This window comes from Patella vulgata, chromosome 9, assembly GCF_932274485.2.
Source record: "Patella vulgata chromosome 9, xgPatVulg1.2, whole genome shotgun sequence".
Lineage (NCBI taxonomy): Eukaryota > Metazoa > Mollusca > Gastropoda > Patellidae > Patella > Patella vulgata.
This window is the reverse complement of record NC_065887.2, coordinates 10195214-10211930: the sequence shown is the minus strand read 5'-3', so window position 1 is coordinate 10211930 and position 16717 is coordinate 10195214. Positions and strand designations below refer to the sequence as shown.

At 39.3% G+C, this 16717-nt stretch overlaps 1 protein-coding gene across 1 annotated transcript; it reads left to right on the top strand.

The window, feature by feature from the left end:
* The first annotated feature begins 5907 nt into the window (after window positions 1–5907).
* LOC126807783 (aquaporin-11) lies at window positions 5908–16392 on the top strand. The gene is made up of 3 exons (XM_050532610.2): window positions 5908–6075; window positions 11789–12430; window positions 15256–16392. The coding sequence occupies exons 2-3, from the start codon at window positions 11791–11793 to the stop codon at window positions 15456–15458; spliced, it is 843 nt and encodes a 280-aa protein (XP_050388567.1). The 5' UTR covers window positions 5908–6075; window positions 11789–11790; the 3' UTR covers window positions 15459–16392.
* Window positions 16393–16717: the final 325 nt, after the last annotated feature.

Genomic DNA, 16717 nt, shown 5'->3' with positions numbered 1-16717 from the left:
AATCATGTTTGTTTCTCGCCCAATGAGCTTTGGTAAAGTGTTCCCTACGGAATTCACCTGGGAACGGACTATGAAACACCTGTTTTGTTGTTTTGGCGGGACTGGTCTGCTGATACCATGTGGGGTGTTTTACCTGATAAGACATTTGGGATTTCATCATTTATGCTGTAATCGGCAAGATTTCAGTGAACAAAGACCATTCTTTTCAGACAGGATGCTAGGGAACTTTGTGGTACTTAATCTCAAACGAACAATTATCTCATACAGTGTCGGCATAATCAAAAATGGATAAAATGAATGATTTGTAGATATGTTCTACCTTTTTTCGATTTAATCTATATTTGAGGGATCTAAAATAGTTTGCCGGTTTTTGACTTCAAAAATGATCGTCCCTGTAACCCATTGCGTTAAAACGACACGGAAAATTGGCACATTGTTAAAAACGTGGTTAAAATTGGATGATACGACTTTTCTAGAAATGTTACCGTTTGACCAGGTATAAACCTTTGCAATATCTCTATTAAGTATAATCTGTGTATTAGTTGGTTTGCCAATTATTATGAAACGAGACATGTCGTCTCATGTTTGATTCCATATCTACACATATTATGTCATTAATGAATATTAAGAAAAGTAGGGGGCCTAAGATAGACCCCTGTGGGACGCCTGAAATTATGTGTCTTGAAATAGAGGAACTCCCACCTACATTGAGGAGAAAGCCTGTATGTTAAACCCGGCTATGGGCTTTACTTATGTAGCGAAAATGGTTTTACTTCCCTACAACTATCGGATTTTTTTCTAATGAAAACATACATTTCTACTAGTTAGTATACTGAACAATTTCGCGGATGAAAGATGTAAATATGTTGTAAATAATTTTTGCTAGCTTCCATCAGTTAGGGGAAATACTAAAATCGTACAATTTGTCCAATAGGCGTTACGTGATTTTTTAAAATGGATTGAAGAATAGAATTATTAATATTGTCAAGAAGGCAAGTGTTTTTATTTATTTCAAAGATATAGGTATATGTTCAATCTAGATGGTAGCCGTACGTAGATTTTGAAATGATGTGTCTCGAACAGGAATTTCAGGTAGATATGAGGAATTATCACTAACCAAATGCTTCTGCCTTCTTGTAGTTCTCAGAATGGATCTGGTCATCAAGTAATTTAAAGGGGATGATGGAGATGATGCTTCTCATTAGCCCACTGTACGTCGGTGCAGGAAAATATAAATGAAACGCGGTTTAACGTCCTACTGTTCTTCTCCGACTGAGTTGATGAAGACAGACATACGCCTAATAGTGTGCTATGGATGAAATTGTGCCTGGATAGCAGTGGCGTTGTGTCCTCCTCTTATATCGAATTCAAATCGTCAAGGGCTCTTTTAGGTGCACACCAAAGTGTACATTGGACCTCGGTTTTTCACATCATTGGAATGGCTATCGGTTCGCCTTTGCCTGGGCCTCTGTCCTGCATACCAGAGAAGAGGGACCTACGCTGCAAAATCCATATGAACTTTCTCGGCCAACACCGGGATCGAACAAGGGACATCTAGGTTAGGCAGCCAACACCTTCCTCGCTGAGCCTCCGCGGCTCCCACAAATATAGAAGGCTAAACCTCATTTCAGGGCCGGTTGTCCCGATTGAGAAGATCTTGGTCGTCGATATAACAACAGGTTAATTAGTTTGAAGGCCCGTTAATCATTTTGTTAATATTTAAAAGATAGGGCTTGGTTCTCTTTAGGCCATGCCTATTTTTATAAGCATTACACCGTTTCGATATACAACCTGTCGTTATTTAAATACGGATTTCGATTTAAATTCAGTGGTAACAAGAGACTGAAATAAGATTAGGGTTTTATAATATGGAAATGAAATGAAATGGGGTTTAACGTCCTACAGTTTTGCTCCGAACTGGGCATACGCCATACAGTGTGCTATCAGGGAAATTTTGCCCGGACAGCGCCCTACGGCCTACTCTTATATCGAATTCCAACTGTCTTTTACGTGCACGCCAATGTGTACACGGGAATTCGGTTTTTCGTACCACCCGAACGACTAGACTGCTGTCCTTGTCAGAGCTCTCAACCCTGCATCACTGACAAGGGGGGTCCACGCCGGAAAATCTGGACGAACTGTCTCGGCCAATGCAGAGAGGGGTCGAACACCCGACCTCCAGGCTAGCGCGCCAGCGTCTTACCCACTTATGGCTCCCTTCATAAAATGGAGTTAAATACAAAAGCAAGTAGTGAATTCTATCGAAGTATTATGAGCTTTGGAAGGAAGTTTAACTATAATTGTGTTTTATGACTTTTTGCTTAAAATTGAAATGAGTAGCCAAAGTTTCGTACAATAAAATCATGGGCTGACATTTAAATGTTTTTCCGTCGTTACGAAGAAGGTGCGAATGAATAAAATTCTTGGACAAAGTTCATTGTCTAATTGACTTTATATTACGTTTCTCCGCTTCAATAGCCGACTATTTCAAATATCAAATGTCCCTTAGCTAATTATAATTAGTCTGTTATTGTTAGCTAAATTGCGTAGCTTGATCCAGTCTTCGTGCATCGTTTAACCAGTTGTAATTACTCTATTGGAGTTAATGAAAGAGAAAATGGAAATGATATATATACGATGTATGAAGTGAATAATGTTGCTATCAGGGGAGTCTTTAGACTAAAATGTTATTAACGTTATGGTTTCGGATGTAATTTCAAGGCAATAATGCATTTTTATTATAGCTTATCGGTGCTATTACAAGCACAGATATCAGGAAATATAGTTTTAAAAATCTTTAAAATTAAACAAACCCCTTGCTGTCATACATCTAGCTACTAGCGATGATCCGGTGTAAAACGGGTACAGCCATGAACCGGGAGTGGTAGTCCATCGCCACCTTGTCTACGTTACTCCCCAGTCCGAGCTACCCCCAATCTGATTAAAGCAAAGATCCTATTTCGTTTCGTTTTTTATAGTTCAAAATTTCATTTTACTTGTCTTTACTACACTACGATCTGGAAGAGTTGTTATCATTGACGCGTTCTGGATAATGTGAGGGATTAGCCAATGAAACGGTCTGTTACGGCGAGATTTAGGCCTGTTTTGCACGGAACTGTGGGTAATCCACAAGAAACATCAATGCTGATTGGTTAATCAAATGTCTGACGTCATAGGATCAAAAGCCGTTCGTATGACCTCTGACTCGAACTATCGCTACAACCGGTCAGATCTTCATGTAGTGTAGGCCAACCCTGAACAGACTCGGGATAGCCCTAGTGACCCTATATATAGTGTAGCCGCCAACCCTGAACAGACTCGGGACAACCCTAGTGACCCAAGTGTACCCGCCAACCCTGAACAGACTCGGGACAGCCATAGTGACCCAAGTGTAGCCGCCAACCCTGAACAGACTCGGGATAGCTCTAGTGAACGTAATGTAGCCGCCAACCCTGAAAAAAAAACAACCAACAAACAGACAACAGTCACAAATATTAGTATATAAATAGATATATACGCGTGGCGATAGTCATTCAGATAGGCCGATAATCCCAATAGAATTTCGGAAAACGCTTAAAATTAATAAATAAAATGTAAACTACCGTTACATATAACTATCATCTTAAAAAACCTGAACATATTAAAGATTACACAAAACAGACAACCCCCTGACTAAGTAGAACATATTAAAGGTCCGATGTGTCATTTACCGCTATAGGAATCCCCTGAGAACTACAATATTATCAAAGTTTAAGCTCTTAGTGCTGACAAATCGCAATTTCATCGATCTATGCTGTTCGCTATGTAACTAGACACCACCATCATCTTTTAATGGAGCGGAAAAACCTGACGGACATAATTAAAATCCGATTAAATCCAAGTCGGGATATTAATAAGCATCAAAATTATGTTTTCTTAATTAGATGTTAAATGATCAATCTGAGCCCATATGTAACGTGGATTAATCCGTAAGATATTTGATGTTTTAGCGAATAATGCAAATGACGCACAGAACTTCTAAAGGTCACACAATTACAGGAACTACCTGATGTCCATGCTAATAATCTGGTCAGCTCTTATAAGATTTCAGCGAGTTTATTGTTATAGAAACGTATTCCTGTTAATTAAAATGCCAATAAATCCCGATTACGTCTTTATCTCTTACAGATTCATTAATGTGTATCCTAAAATTAAAGCATTGGTATGACGTCGCCCTTCGTCTTTATAACCCATTATATGGTGGATTGGGGGTGGGGGGCTAGTGGTCTAGAGTGTTGCGTTTCGAGCTCTAGTTCGATGGTCATCTAGCTAGTTGCCTTGCGGTTGTGGTTTCGATCCCTAGTGTGAGCGCATGTGGCTTCTCGACATCGTGGGTTTACTCCGGACACTCCGGTTTCCCCCAACAGGAAAGACCATTGCACATGAGCTAAGATAATGAAAATAATTATTGTCTGCGATACCACCCTTAGTAGAAGCGGACGTTAAATACTCTTTTGTGTACACATTGGGACGCACGTAAATGATTCCTTGACAGTCGGAAATCGAGATAAGAGTAGACCGTGGTGTCGCTCACTGGTCAAAATTTCCCTCATAGCACACTGTATTTCCTAACTGTCAACTATGAAAAGCTGTTCAATATTATTGGTTTAGTTATGGACATCCTTCATCGAATTCCAACTGCAAAGGTTTCCTTTACGTATACGGGAACGACAGGACGTAGTGCCTTACTAGGACCTCCACCCTGCATAACTGACAAGTGGAAACCACACTGGACAATTCCGAGGTACTTTCAGCTCCAACCAACCCACATGGTCAACATGAAATGAAATGAAATTGAGTTTAACGTCCTACTGTTCTGCTCCAAACTGGCCTAATGAAGACGGCTTACGCCATACCGTGTGCAATGAAGGAAATTTTGCCCTGACAGCGGCACTACGGCCTACTCTTATATCGAATTCCAACTGTCAAGGGATATTTTACGTGCACGCCAATGTGTACACGGGACCTCGGTTTTTCGTCCCACCCGAAAGACTAGACAACTGACAAGGGAGAATCACGCCGAAAAATCTAGATGAACATTCTTGGCCAATGCAAGGATTGAACACCCGACCTCCAGGCTAGCGAGCCAGCGTCTTACCTATGACTCCATGAGGAGTTAAAGAGGAATCATATAATGTCTTGTTAGAATATGTTAGGCTAGTGTTCTGTTTGTATATATACATGTTATAATAAATGCCTGAAGAGCAACTTCGGTTGTGAAAACGTTAGCACAAATAATGTTGTTTCATTTCGCCAACATAAATTTTACGTATATACTTGTATATATGTAATTATTTGCCATATTATTAATAGTCATTATTCATATTCCGGTCTAAATATATCATTATATGGCATGCTGTACAATATTTATCTTATCTTGTTATTCAAATATGCACAAACGTGTAATTGCATTAAGTAATAATAATGTTTCGAACAACCGGGGAAAGGTCTCTACCTACAGCGCTGATGGCACAGTTCACTTAGCTATCCGGTATGCGGTGGGGGATGGGGAGCGGATGGTTAACGCGCGCGCGTTGGGTCATAAAGACTAGTTGTCATTGAGTCAAGTAGTGTGATTTCGATTCCCCGCTTGTGCGCGACAAGGAGTATGTTACTATATGTTTAGTGTACGGGAAGGCGACCCCCAATGACGAAACGGTCGTCTGCTCTTCGTTAATTCTGGTCCACCCACTGCGAATTATTGAAATAAAATAGATTATAAGTTGGTCCCGAAATGACCTAGTTTATGTCCAGTGAACGTTACCCCCTCCCTACCCTCTCTCTCTTTTAGCTATCCATATTTTACAAGATAATGCGCGTGTTGTATTTAATAATAGCTTTCACTGTGTACTTTGGTCACGTGATACACATAGCGCAGCTGCAATGGACCAGAATTAACGAAGAGCAGACGACCGTTTCGTCATTGGGGTCTCCTTCCCGTAAAACTAAATATATAGAAGCATACCACCGATTGCAGATGCAGTGGAGCTGTTGAAGTTTTAAATTTATGTGGTGGTGAGAACGAGAGAAACTTGGGTAAGATTATTTCAAACAACCCTAATTTCCAAGCCTAACCTACATAAGTATATACCATAACAATGAATAGGAAAAGTTCTTATGCCCAACCAACCGAGCAGGCAGAGAGAGCCTCGCCACAACTGAGCTATTTTTAACACTGTTGTAGACCTCGTATGCTTATGCTTGATGAATGACAGCGTATGAATATATGAACACATATATCCTTAGCTCTTATTGTTATGTACAGAGAAATAGAGATCGCACTATTCTGCTCATTATATATATGTGTGCAGCCTACCAACATTAATCAATAGACTATGATTAACAACTTCTACTACTATTTCCTTTATAAACATTCGTCACTTCACTATCACATCGATTCATATAGTGCTTTGGCTGTACTGCAATTTATGTACACACTACGAAACGATAAAAACATAATGTAGGGTCCTTGGGATTTACCAGCGTGGTTTACTCTTGTCAGTGTTGTATAAGACGCCGGTCTGGTGAGGAACAGCGTCTAGTCGTTCGGGTGTGACACGGGACGAAAAGTACGTGTCGGCCGGCACGTAGAAGAACTCGAGAATTCGAAATGAGTGAGAGAGAGAGAGGGAGAGAGAGAGGGAGGGATAGAGAGAGGGAAGGAGAGATAGAGAGAGAGGGATAGAGAGAGGGGGGAGAGAGAGGGAGAGAGAGGGGATAGAGAGAGAGGGATAGAGAGAGAGAGAGAGAGAGGGAGGTGTGGGTGTTTAACGTCCACTCGACATAAACTTGGTCATTTCTGGACTAACATATTGTTCAATTTTATTTCAATAATTCGCTTGCGGGTAGGGGTCTTTAGCAGTGGGAGGAAACCGGAAGACCCAGCGAAAACCCACGGGGTTGGACAAGCGACCCTACTCCATGTCACGTACAACCGGGGAATCGAAACCACGCCAGTTGACTCAATGACAGACCTTATGATACAGCGCGCACGTGCCAACCATTCGCCCCCTCCCCCGAAATGTGTTGAAATCCGAAATAACAGTAAGCTGCTGTCCGGCCAAAATTGCCCTCTAAGACACTGTAAGCATGTCTTTATGATCCCGGTTGGTGCAGACACGCAGGACGTTAAACGACATTTAATTTCCTTTCATTTGTAGGACCTGACAGGTACAGCTGTCTAGTCGTTCGGACGGGGCGAAAAATTGACATCCTTTTTACACATTGGCGTCCACTTACAAGAGGGACAAAATTTCCCCTCAAATCACACTGTATTGCGTATGTCCGTCGAAGCTAAACCCATTTCATTTATCTGTGACACAGGTCAATTTCCTGTAAAGATGATTTTCTCCAAATAGAATTCTACGCTGGTTGTTTTTTTTTGGTATTTAAATGCAGAGAGCCGTAGACTTGCAAACCGAATTTCCGCTCCGCCTTGAAAGAAGGGGGGTCTAGAAAAAAGATTTGTTTTTAGTAATAAAGTTAGAAAATTTCAGTTTGATGGCATTTATCCAATGACCATCGATTAGCTGACACGTGTTTATTCTGTAATCTTAAAGATACATTATGTAAGATTAGATAAAGAACTAGCCATTCTTGCTATAATAGTTCGAAAAAAGATAATGTAAAATGAAAATATTGAAAATTTCGTTCAAATTACTTTATTGCGAGCGAAGCTATTAGCCTTTGAAGTTTTGACAAGACATGTGCAATAATTTCAACCACCGTACTGGTTGTTCGAAGCTAAGTCTCGCTCCTCCAGTTTTAGCTGAAATCAAAATATGGCTGAACTGTTCTAATCTATTTAATATAAGAGAAATCCGATGCCATCGAGAGTTGATTATGGTCTTCGAAGGAATTATTAGTGAGCAGAAATTCGGCTGTGTATCTGTTATCACTCGTCACTTCAGTCAGTTATATAGAGTGATAACTCGTGTTTTCCTTTGGCGTTCGTCACTTCCGATTCATGACACCTGTATTACTCATCCATCGTAGCAATGATCTCTGTGTTAAAATTATATTTGGAATGTGTTTAACCAGTTCTATCACATTGTGATAATGACTGACACCAATATTGTCCTTTAATGTCTAATTAATAATTTAGAAAACATTTCAGGCCTAAAGAAAGACCTGCAATAGGCAGATTTAGCTCTTGCATAATGTAAGTTTAAAGTATCATTGTGTCGTAAGGTAACCAGTACCACGTGTATTTATCGTTTACACGTTACCGTTTCTTCAGAATGATTAATGAGGAATATATCTGGATTTAATTAACCATTCACGATCAGTATCCCCATCTTCTATACAATGAGACAACGATGTGAGGAGTATTGAGCCCCACACGCCCACTCTAAATAATAAACATTTATTTTAAAAACTTAATAAAAGAAGAATCCGCTTTACGTTTTGAAAATCCTATTAAATACGCGATTTGCATCGTAAATTGAATAAGCAGGAAAATAGATTTGATAAGGGGATTCCTTATAACCCCAATATAGAATACCAGTAAGTCTTAGAGGAGTCCATCAGAGATATAAATATTTTTATACGCCCATTTTTATATACGTCGTATATTGTCGTTGCCACCGTCCATTCGTTTGTCCGTCCGTCCGCCCGGCGTCCACAAGCAATAGATGCTAAAGTTGATATCTGATTGACTCCAAATTTCTACTCAGCGTTTAAGGTCATGCGGCGAAGAAGACGTTTTATTTTCAAAGATTTCCGATAACTAGAACAGCTAAAATCACGATATTAAATGTTTTGTATACTAAACTTTAGTATGCGGCAGAACTAGAAGCCAAACAAATTCTAATGATTTCTGATAATTATTGAATGAGTTCTTACTCGCAATCAGATTTTAGTGTCTTATAAATGTTTTTATTATCGACGACACAAATATGCGACACTCCCTGTTCATTGCCTGGACGACTTAGCTGATGTGGGTCCTATCTTTAAACATTCCAAAGAACCAAATCCCGAATGATTCCAATGTAACATAGTAACACAAGGAAGAAGCCCACCAAGTTACACAGTCGAATTACATTAAGTTACACAAACAATCTCACCTCGTAAAAGGAAATCAGAGTAGAACATTTGATATCCCACACCAGTTTTAGCACATTACGTTGGAGTAAGAAAATGGACAACCCAAACTAGTTTAGCACATAGTTAAAGTAAAATAATGGAAAACCCAAACTAGTTTTAGCACATTACGTTACGTTAAAATAAAATATTGGACAACCCAAACCAGTTTTTGAGCAATTGATCGGAGTCAAATAATGGACAACCCAAACCCGTTTTCATACGCCCATATTGAAATGTGATCGTATATTGTCGACCATAACTTCCGTTTGGACAAACTAGGTCATTTCGGAACTAACCCATAGATCAATGTTATTTCAATAAGTCGCTTGCGCGTGAGGGTCTTTAGTAGTTGGCTAGGCGACCGTACTCCTTTTCACGTAATCGAAAGGACGTCACTTGACGCAATGACAGACCTTTAATTTTTCTCGTTAAACCATCGTGTGCCCCCCCCCCCCCTCTACTTTAAACGTGCGCGTTAAATCATTCGCTCATCCCGAGTAGATAACGATTGGACAGATTATGATCCATTATACGCCCACACGGAAGCTTTTAATTCTTGTTTCTTCTCAATGCTTTATTGATGAGCAATGTGTATTATCTAGTGCTAATTAATACGTTCATATGGCTTATTGGCAAGCTTCGTGACATTCAAATTAAATTAAATAAATTCTTTTCATCTGGATGAATTCCAAGTCTTATCTATTTAATTAAAGTGTCATTAGCACTTTGTGGATCAGTAACATTCTACTTTATTCATTGACCGGTAGGTATTGGTGGCTCAGTGAGTAAGGTGGTGAGTCACTAACCAAGGGGTCCGGGGGTCGATCCCGGTGTGGCCCGAGCGTTGTTGCCCATTTTCAGTGGTACAGACAGGAGAGACTGGCCAAGGGCAATGTCTAATTATTCGGATGGGACGTACAACTGAGGCCTCGTATATATATGCGTGCGCGTAAAAAAAAAACCCTTGACAGATGGAATTCGTTTTAAGAGTAAGTCTTAGGGAAAACTTCCCTCATGCCCGGTCGGTGCAAAAAAGCAGGACCTGTCCTGTTCATATCGTATTACAATCAGAGTGTCTGGTTAATCAAGTCTATTCTTGGTTGTTTACATCCGTCACTTTGGCGTGAGAAGATGTCACCGAATTTTTTTTTTTTGGAATGACATTCACTGACTTTTACCAATCTGTACAGTGACATAGGGATTTAGGTGTCATGTCATCTTTGAGATCAGACGTGTCAGGATTCATTAGGAGTCCGTCGTACACAGCTATAGTGGAATCACGGTAAGGCCTGTCTAATTTAGTAAATGAAATGAAATGGGGTTTAACGTCCTACTGTTCTGCTCCGAACTGGTTTAATAAAGACCGGCATACGCCATACAGTGTGCTATGCGGGATAGTTTGTCCGGACAGCGCGGCACTACGGCCTACTCTTATATCGAATTCCAACTACCAAGGGATCTTTTACGTGCACGCCAATGTGTACACGAGACCTCGGTTTTTCGTACAATCCGAACGAATAGAAAGCTGTCCTGCATCACTGGCAAGGGGGGGGGGGGGCACGCCGGAAAATCTGGATGAACTTTCTCGGCCAATGCAGGGATCGAACACCCAACCTCCAGGCTAGCGAGCCAGCTAGTTACCCACTTAGCCACCGTGACCCCCGTATAATTTAGTAGTCAGTCATACTACATCATTACCTTCAGTGCCCGATGTTATTTTATGGGGTTGGACGGCCAAATGTTTTAATGTGTGCGCTTTAGATCATAAAGACTGTCATTGAGTAACTGAAGTGGTTTCGATTTCCAGCTTGTACGTGCCAAGGAAGAGGGTCGCCTGACCAACCTCGTGGGTATTTCTCTTGGTCCGCCTGTACCCCCCATTGCTAAATATTGAAATGAAATTGAAGAATATGTTAGTCCCGATATGACATACTTTGTGTCGGGTAGACGTTAACTCTCCCTCCCCCTCTCTCTCTCTCTCTCTCTGTGTTATTTTGAATACAACAGTGCAACACAAATATTATATCGAATGTCCTAGAAGAAAGAGTAAGTATATCCGCTATTTTGCACCACACCGATATCAGAGGTTGAAGACTACTGGGTATAGTAAACAGCCCCGGATCTAAAGGTTATCGGCTCAGCGGTTTAAATAAATTTCAGCTATTTGAACTTCTAAACTGAGAGTAAGGCGCTGGCTCACTAACTTGGACGTTATATTTGAGAAAGATCCCCATAATTTTCCAGTGTGGATTCTCCTTGTCAGTGGTGCAAGACGGAAGGCCCGGCAAGGAAAGGCGTCTTGTCGTTCTGATGGGACGAACGAAGCGAGTCCCCGTGCACACGTTGGCGTGCGTGTAACTTTAAGGACCCTTAACAATTGGAATTCAGTTGCTTTCGGGGTAAAATTTTCTTCATTGTATACTCCATGACGAATGCACTTCTTCATTAGCCCGTTTCGGACAGAGTAGTGGGACGTTAACCCCCCCCCCCCCCCGCTCCTTCCGCATTTCATTCATTCAGCAATAAGAAGTGGTATCAGGCGTTCAAGAACGAGTAAGTATATCTTACCTCATGTCCGACATATTATGTAATTAAACTTACGGTTTTTTGTCCAATTAGATAATTCTTTATCAAACTTTAATTTCGCCAATTACTGTATTTTCAGAGATGGATTGGAGAAGAGCTTACGCAACTGTGTCTGGCAGCGCGCCAGAACATGACTTTGTAGAACCATATACGGCGTCGGTCACATTTTGTGTCATCACAGCTTTAACTGGAATAATCTTAAGAGCTTTGACTAAAGTGATTCTTCCGGGGAAAATACAAGAATACGTATTAGATTTTATATCAACCATGGAGGCTTGCGCATACTTCTTTGAAAACAACTTTATATATAAGTATTATGGAAGCCTGTGGCTTGGCATTGCCATAGTCATTCAATGTTTCGTCTGTAGCCGAACCTTTCAAGGTTCCTCTGAGAATCCCGTCCAAGCCTTTCAAAAACTTATCCTTGGTGAAATGGGTTTTATTAAAGCGATGGTTAAGATCTTCATACAGAGTCTTGCTGGTCTGGCATCCTATCGTTTGGCTCAGCTGATTTGGTCTCTGGATCTGATTTCGGATCATCATGAGAGATACTACGAGACTTCATGTATGTCCGACTTAAATGTGACCCTCATGTTTGGGTTTCTGGTGGAAATGGGAGCCTCACTGTCCGATAGTTGGCTGGGAATGCAGACAGTATCAAGAATGTCGGTATTGGATGAGCTAATCAAGTATGCTAATGGTAGTTTGATGATTGTTGCAGGTAATATTTATGTTTTAAAGGAGCTAAGTCTCTAACTCAACATTATCCAAAGTCTGCGACATTGAAAACACGAATTATTTGTCAATTTAAATCAACATTGATGTTGTGATCGTACCGGGAAAAGATTGGCTTCTGATATTCAATATTTAAGACAATCGTGTACCATAATGCGTTTCAACGCGATTTGTAACAAGGGACTCAAAGAACGAGGCTAGACATATTCCACAAGTCATGTTAAACGGTGACGCAATATTCTTATCTGGAAAGCATGCACAATAAATACCTCGGTGTAGACTGGAATAACCAGACTCTATAAGAGATTGCCATTCGATTGACACTTCTGGCGTATCTCGCCGATAATAACTGGTTTGAAATTACATAAAAACGGAAACTATTGAATGTAAATCAGTTTATATACATTCATATTACATTATTATATGTGTTGCGATCCGTTTGTGTCAATTTCTAGGTCTCAAAAATTAGCGATTTAGCTCCTTTAAGCTGAACAGTTTATGTACCTAGAACAGCGACCATTGGCTAAATAGTAAAATCTAGAATATATAGCGATATATCTTTAACACTAGTCAGTCCACAGGTTTACTATCTAGTAGTCACGAATATGCGAATATCTGCTGTGTGGGCTGTCAATTAACGTTAAACAGATTTGTTCTATTATTACCTTGACTATTTATTACATACGAAATTATATGAAAGGGGGTTTTAACATTCTACTTTACGGCCCAGGGGGTTAATAAAAACGGTATAATAAGTTACCGCCCACTCATTTTACTTCCTTAATAACTAACCACGCTTTTGATATCCATGAATTGATTAAATTAACAGTTTTCAGTTTATACGTTTATATATACTTCACACTTAAAGATGGGTTCCCAGAAAAGTATTTATCGGGAGGTTATTTCCAATAAAAGTATGGTAATTTTGGTATATATGGAAAGTAGAGATATCCAATCTTACTAGAAAAATACTGGATTCCCCGAAAAACAATCATGGGGCGTATACAGGACAAAAATGTAAGGGTTCCCCTAATCAACAGCCCGACGATTAGGAATTTCTGCGCGCGTGATGTTAAAGGTCACACGCGAACATTGAGCGCTTGATGTACAAGTTGATAAACTTTATGAAGAGTTAGACGTACAACACTTTCTGAGATAAAAATGACGGAAAAAGACGCGGGTAGTGGATAATCCGAGAATTTAATTAGGATTCGATATTTGTAATAAATAGTAAGCGATTAAAGACAACATCGTCTTATGTATGCAATGAATTCTCCTCTGACTGCCAAGAGAGAGAGAGAGAGAGAGAGAGAGAGAGTTTAACGTCCACTCGACACAAGCGTGGTTTAATTATGGATACTCTTGTTTTTATCAAGCAAATAATACAGATATGTGAATAGTAGACAACTATATACAAAATATGCAACAAAAATAACAAGCAAATACAATTAAAACTTTGAATAAGGGGCCATTTACAACTAAACCAACAGAGCGGAAAATCTTACAGGCTTAAGTTATTCTTGAATTGTTTAAAACTTTGTCCTATCTGGTTTGTATTATTGTAAAAACGAAAATTTAGTTTAGATAATAACTATTGTAAGAACTATTACTTTACATTCTGTAAGTCATTGAGGGTCAGATTGTTACATCTTTCCCACAGGGCCAAACTATGTACTATTTTACGGGTGGACTGAGAATTTGTTAATAAGAAAGAAACATTAGGATACGTGTATATTCTAAAAGCATCATTTATCGTCAGTTGTACACAAATAATATCGCGCCCGAGTTTAACGTCCACTCGACACAAACTAGGTCATTTCGGGACTAACATATGGTTTAATTTTATTTCAAATAATTCGCATGCGCGTAGGGGTCTTTAGCAGTGGGAGGAAACCGGAGGACCCGGAGAAAATCCACGAGGATGGACAGGCGACCCTACTCCTTGTCACGTACAACCGGGGATTCAAAACCACGCCAGTTGACTCAATGACAGGCTTTATGATACAGCACGCACGTGCTAACCATTCGGCCATCCAACCCCCTCTTCCAAGAGAGGTAAGTCACGTGATGTAAACATGACCTGGTTTGATCGAATTTTTATAGCCGGACACTCCTTCGCAATTACAATTTTTGAGAAGGGTTTTAAGCAAAGTTATGACAAATTAATTAGTTTGAATATGTTTTTAGTCCATATATACCATTAAATCACCCAGTTTGTACGCAGAAACCCATATTTAACTGATATATTTAAACTACTATTTGTTCTTCCTTGACTGGCATTTACTTATTGAACATATTAACACAAGGTACAATTATATGGATATAAAAAGCGTGGTTTAATTATGGATACTCTTGTGTTTATCAAGCAAATAATACAGATATGTGAATAGTAGACAACTATATACAAAATATGCAACACAAATAACAAGCAAATACAATTAAAACTTTGAATAAGGGGCCATTTACAACTAAACCAACAGAGCGGAAAATCTTACAGGCTTAAGTTATTCTTGAATTGTTTAAAACTTTGTCCTATCTGGTTTGTATTATTGTAAAAACGAAAATTTAGTTTAGATAATAACTATTGTAAGAACTATTACTTTACATTCGGTAAGTCAATGAGGGTCTGATTGTTACCTCTTTCCCACAGGGCCAAACTATGTACTATTTTACGGGTGGACTGAGAATTTGTTAATATGCAAGAAACATTAGGATACGTGTATATTCTAAAAGCATCATTTATCGCCAGTTGTACACACCTAATTTGAAATATAATATTAGAGAAACATTCATTTTGTTCTATTCTTTCAGGATTAAGCACAACTGGAATGTACTTTAACCCGGCTATGGCGTCTGGTCATACACTCGGTTGTCAAGGCACAGCGTTGTGGGAACATTTTCTGGTATATTGGATCGGACCTTTCATTGGCTGCCTTGTTGCTGTCTACTTGGATAAACTAATTCATATTGACGTGAATCGGGCGGCTGTTGATGAATCAAAGAAGAAGCAGTAAAAATACCTAACCAATTATTTCCCCTTGATTACCAATATTCATGATCTGACCGATACGCATTCGGGTTGTGTTGTTTGTGGTTTGACAGTAGATTGTGTGGAGCCTACGCAGAGAGTCAGTTTGATGATTCGCTATTATCATTGGTGTATAGAACATGTTTTTCATTAACAGGCTATAATATAGGTTATACCATATTTGACAACCAAAGGAATTTTATAATATCATCCTTGTGTGGCATTTAACGATTGAGCACATTAAAAAAAATACACAACACAATTTACATGGAAAACAATCATTAGTTTATACACATATAGCACGACGTTACGATAATATCGAAAACAATCACTGGTTTATACACATATAGCACGACGTTTCGACAAGTATTCTCTTATCGAAACGTCGTGCTATATGTGATTGTTTTCCATATAAATTGTGTTGTGAATTTTGTAATATTTACCAAAGAATTTTTATAATATTTTACAAACAAAATTAATAACTGCGTTATTACATTTGGCAAAGAAATTTTATTTTATAATATTTGACAAACAAAAAGCTTTTATAATATTTAGCAGAAAAAGATTCGACAATCAATGGACTTTTGATAATATTTCTTTACTAGAAAACACTCATTGTAAATTTTAAAACTGATCCCTCCCTCCACCCACACCCTCTCATCATGCAAAAGTTACCGTGTTATTAAAACGATCCTCAACCCTTGGACTGAGGTCAAGATAAAGTATTGATCCGATTAACCGAAAGTCGTTTTTGTTTACTTGGCGGATTAGCTTTTCTTAAAACCACATAATATCTGCTCCGGTTTCGACATTCCCCACTTTGCGCCTTTAACCGTAAGTATATTAAATCAAAGTATTTCTATATTATTTTCTATCTATTGGATTGTTAAACTGTTCGATATAAAGTTTATTTCATTTATTATTTTCTGTTCTTACTTAAAAGTCGCTGTCACGACTCTTGGTTTCGAACCTCCGGAATTGCTTAAAGCTCGGTTCCCGTTTGTCAGGAGTGCGAAGTCCTTTGGGTGGTAAGAACATCACCAGCCCATCTTCTAACAGGTACACCTTCGGATGTTGCCATCCGAAACTTGAAGAGCATATGCCCCCCACCCCTCTTCCGCAGTCGGAGCAAATTTACTACCCCTCGCTCGTAATCGCGAGACGTTAAACGCATTCCATTAGGTTCCCGTTATGTAGGATGACTAAAATTCTGGTTTCACGTATGCTATGTTCCCACTGTCGCGC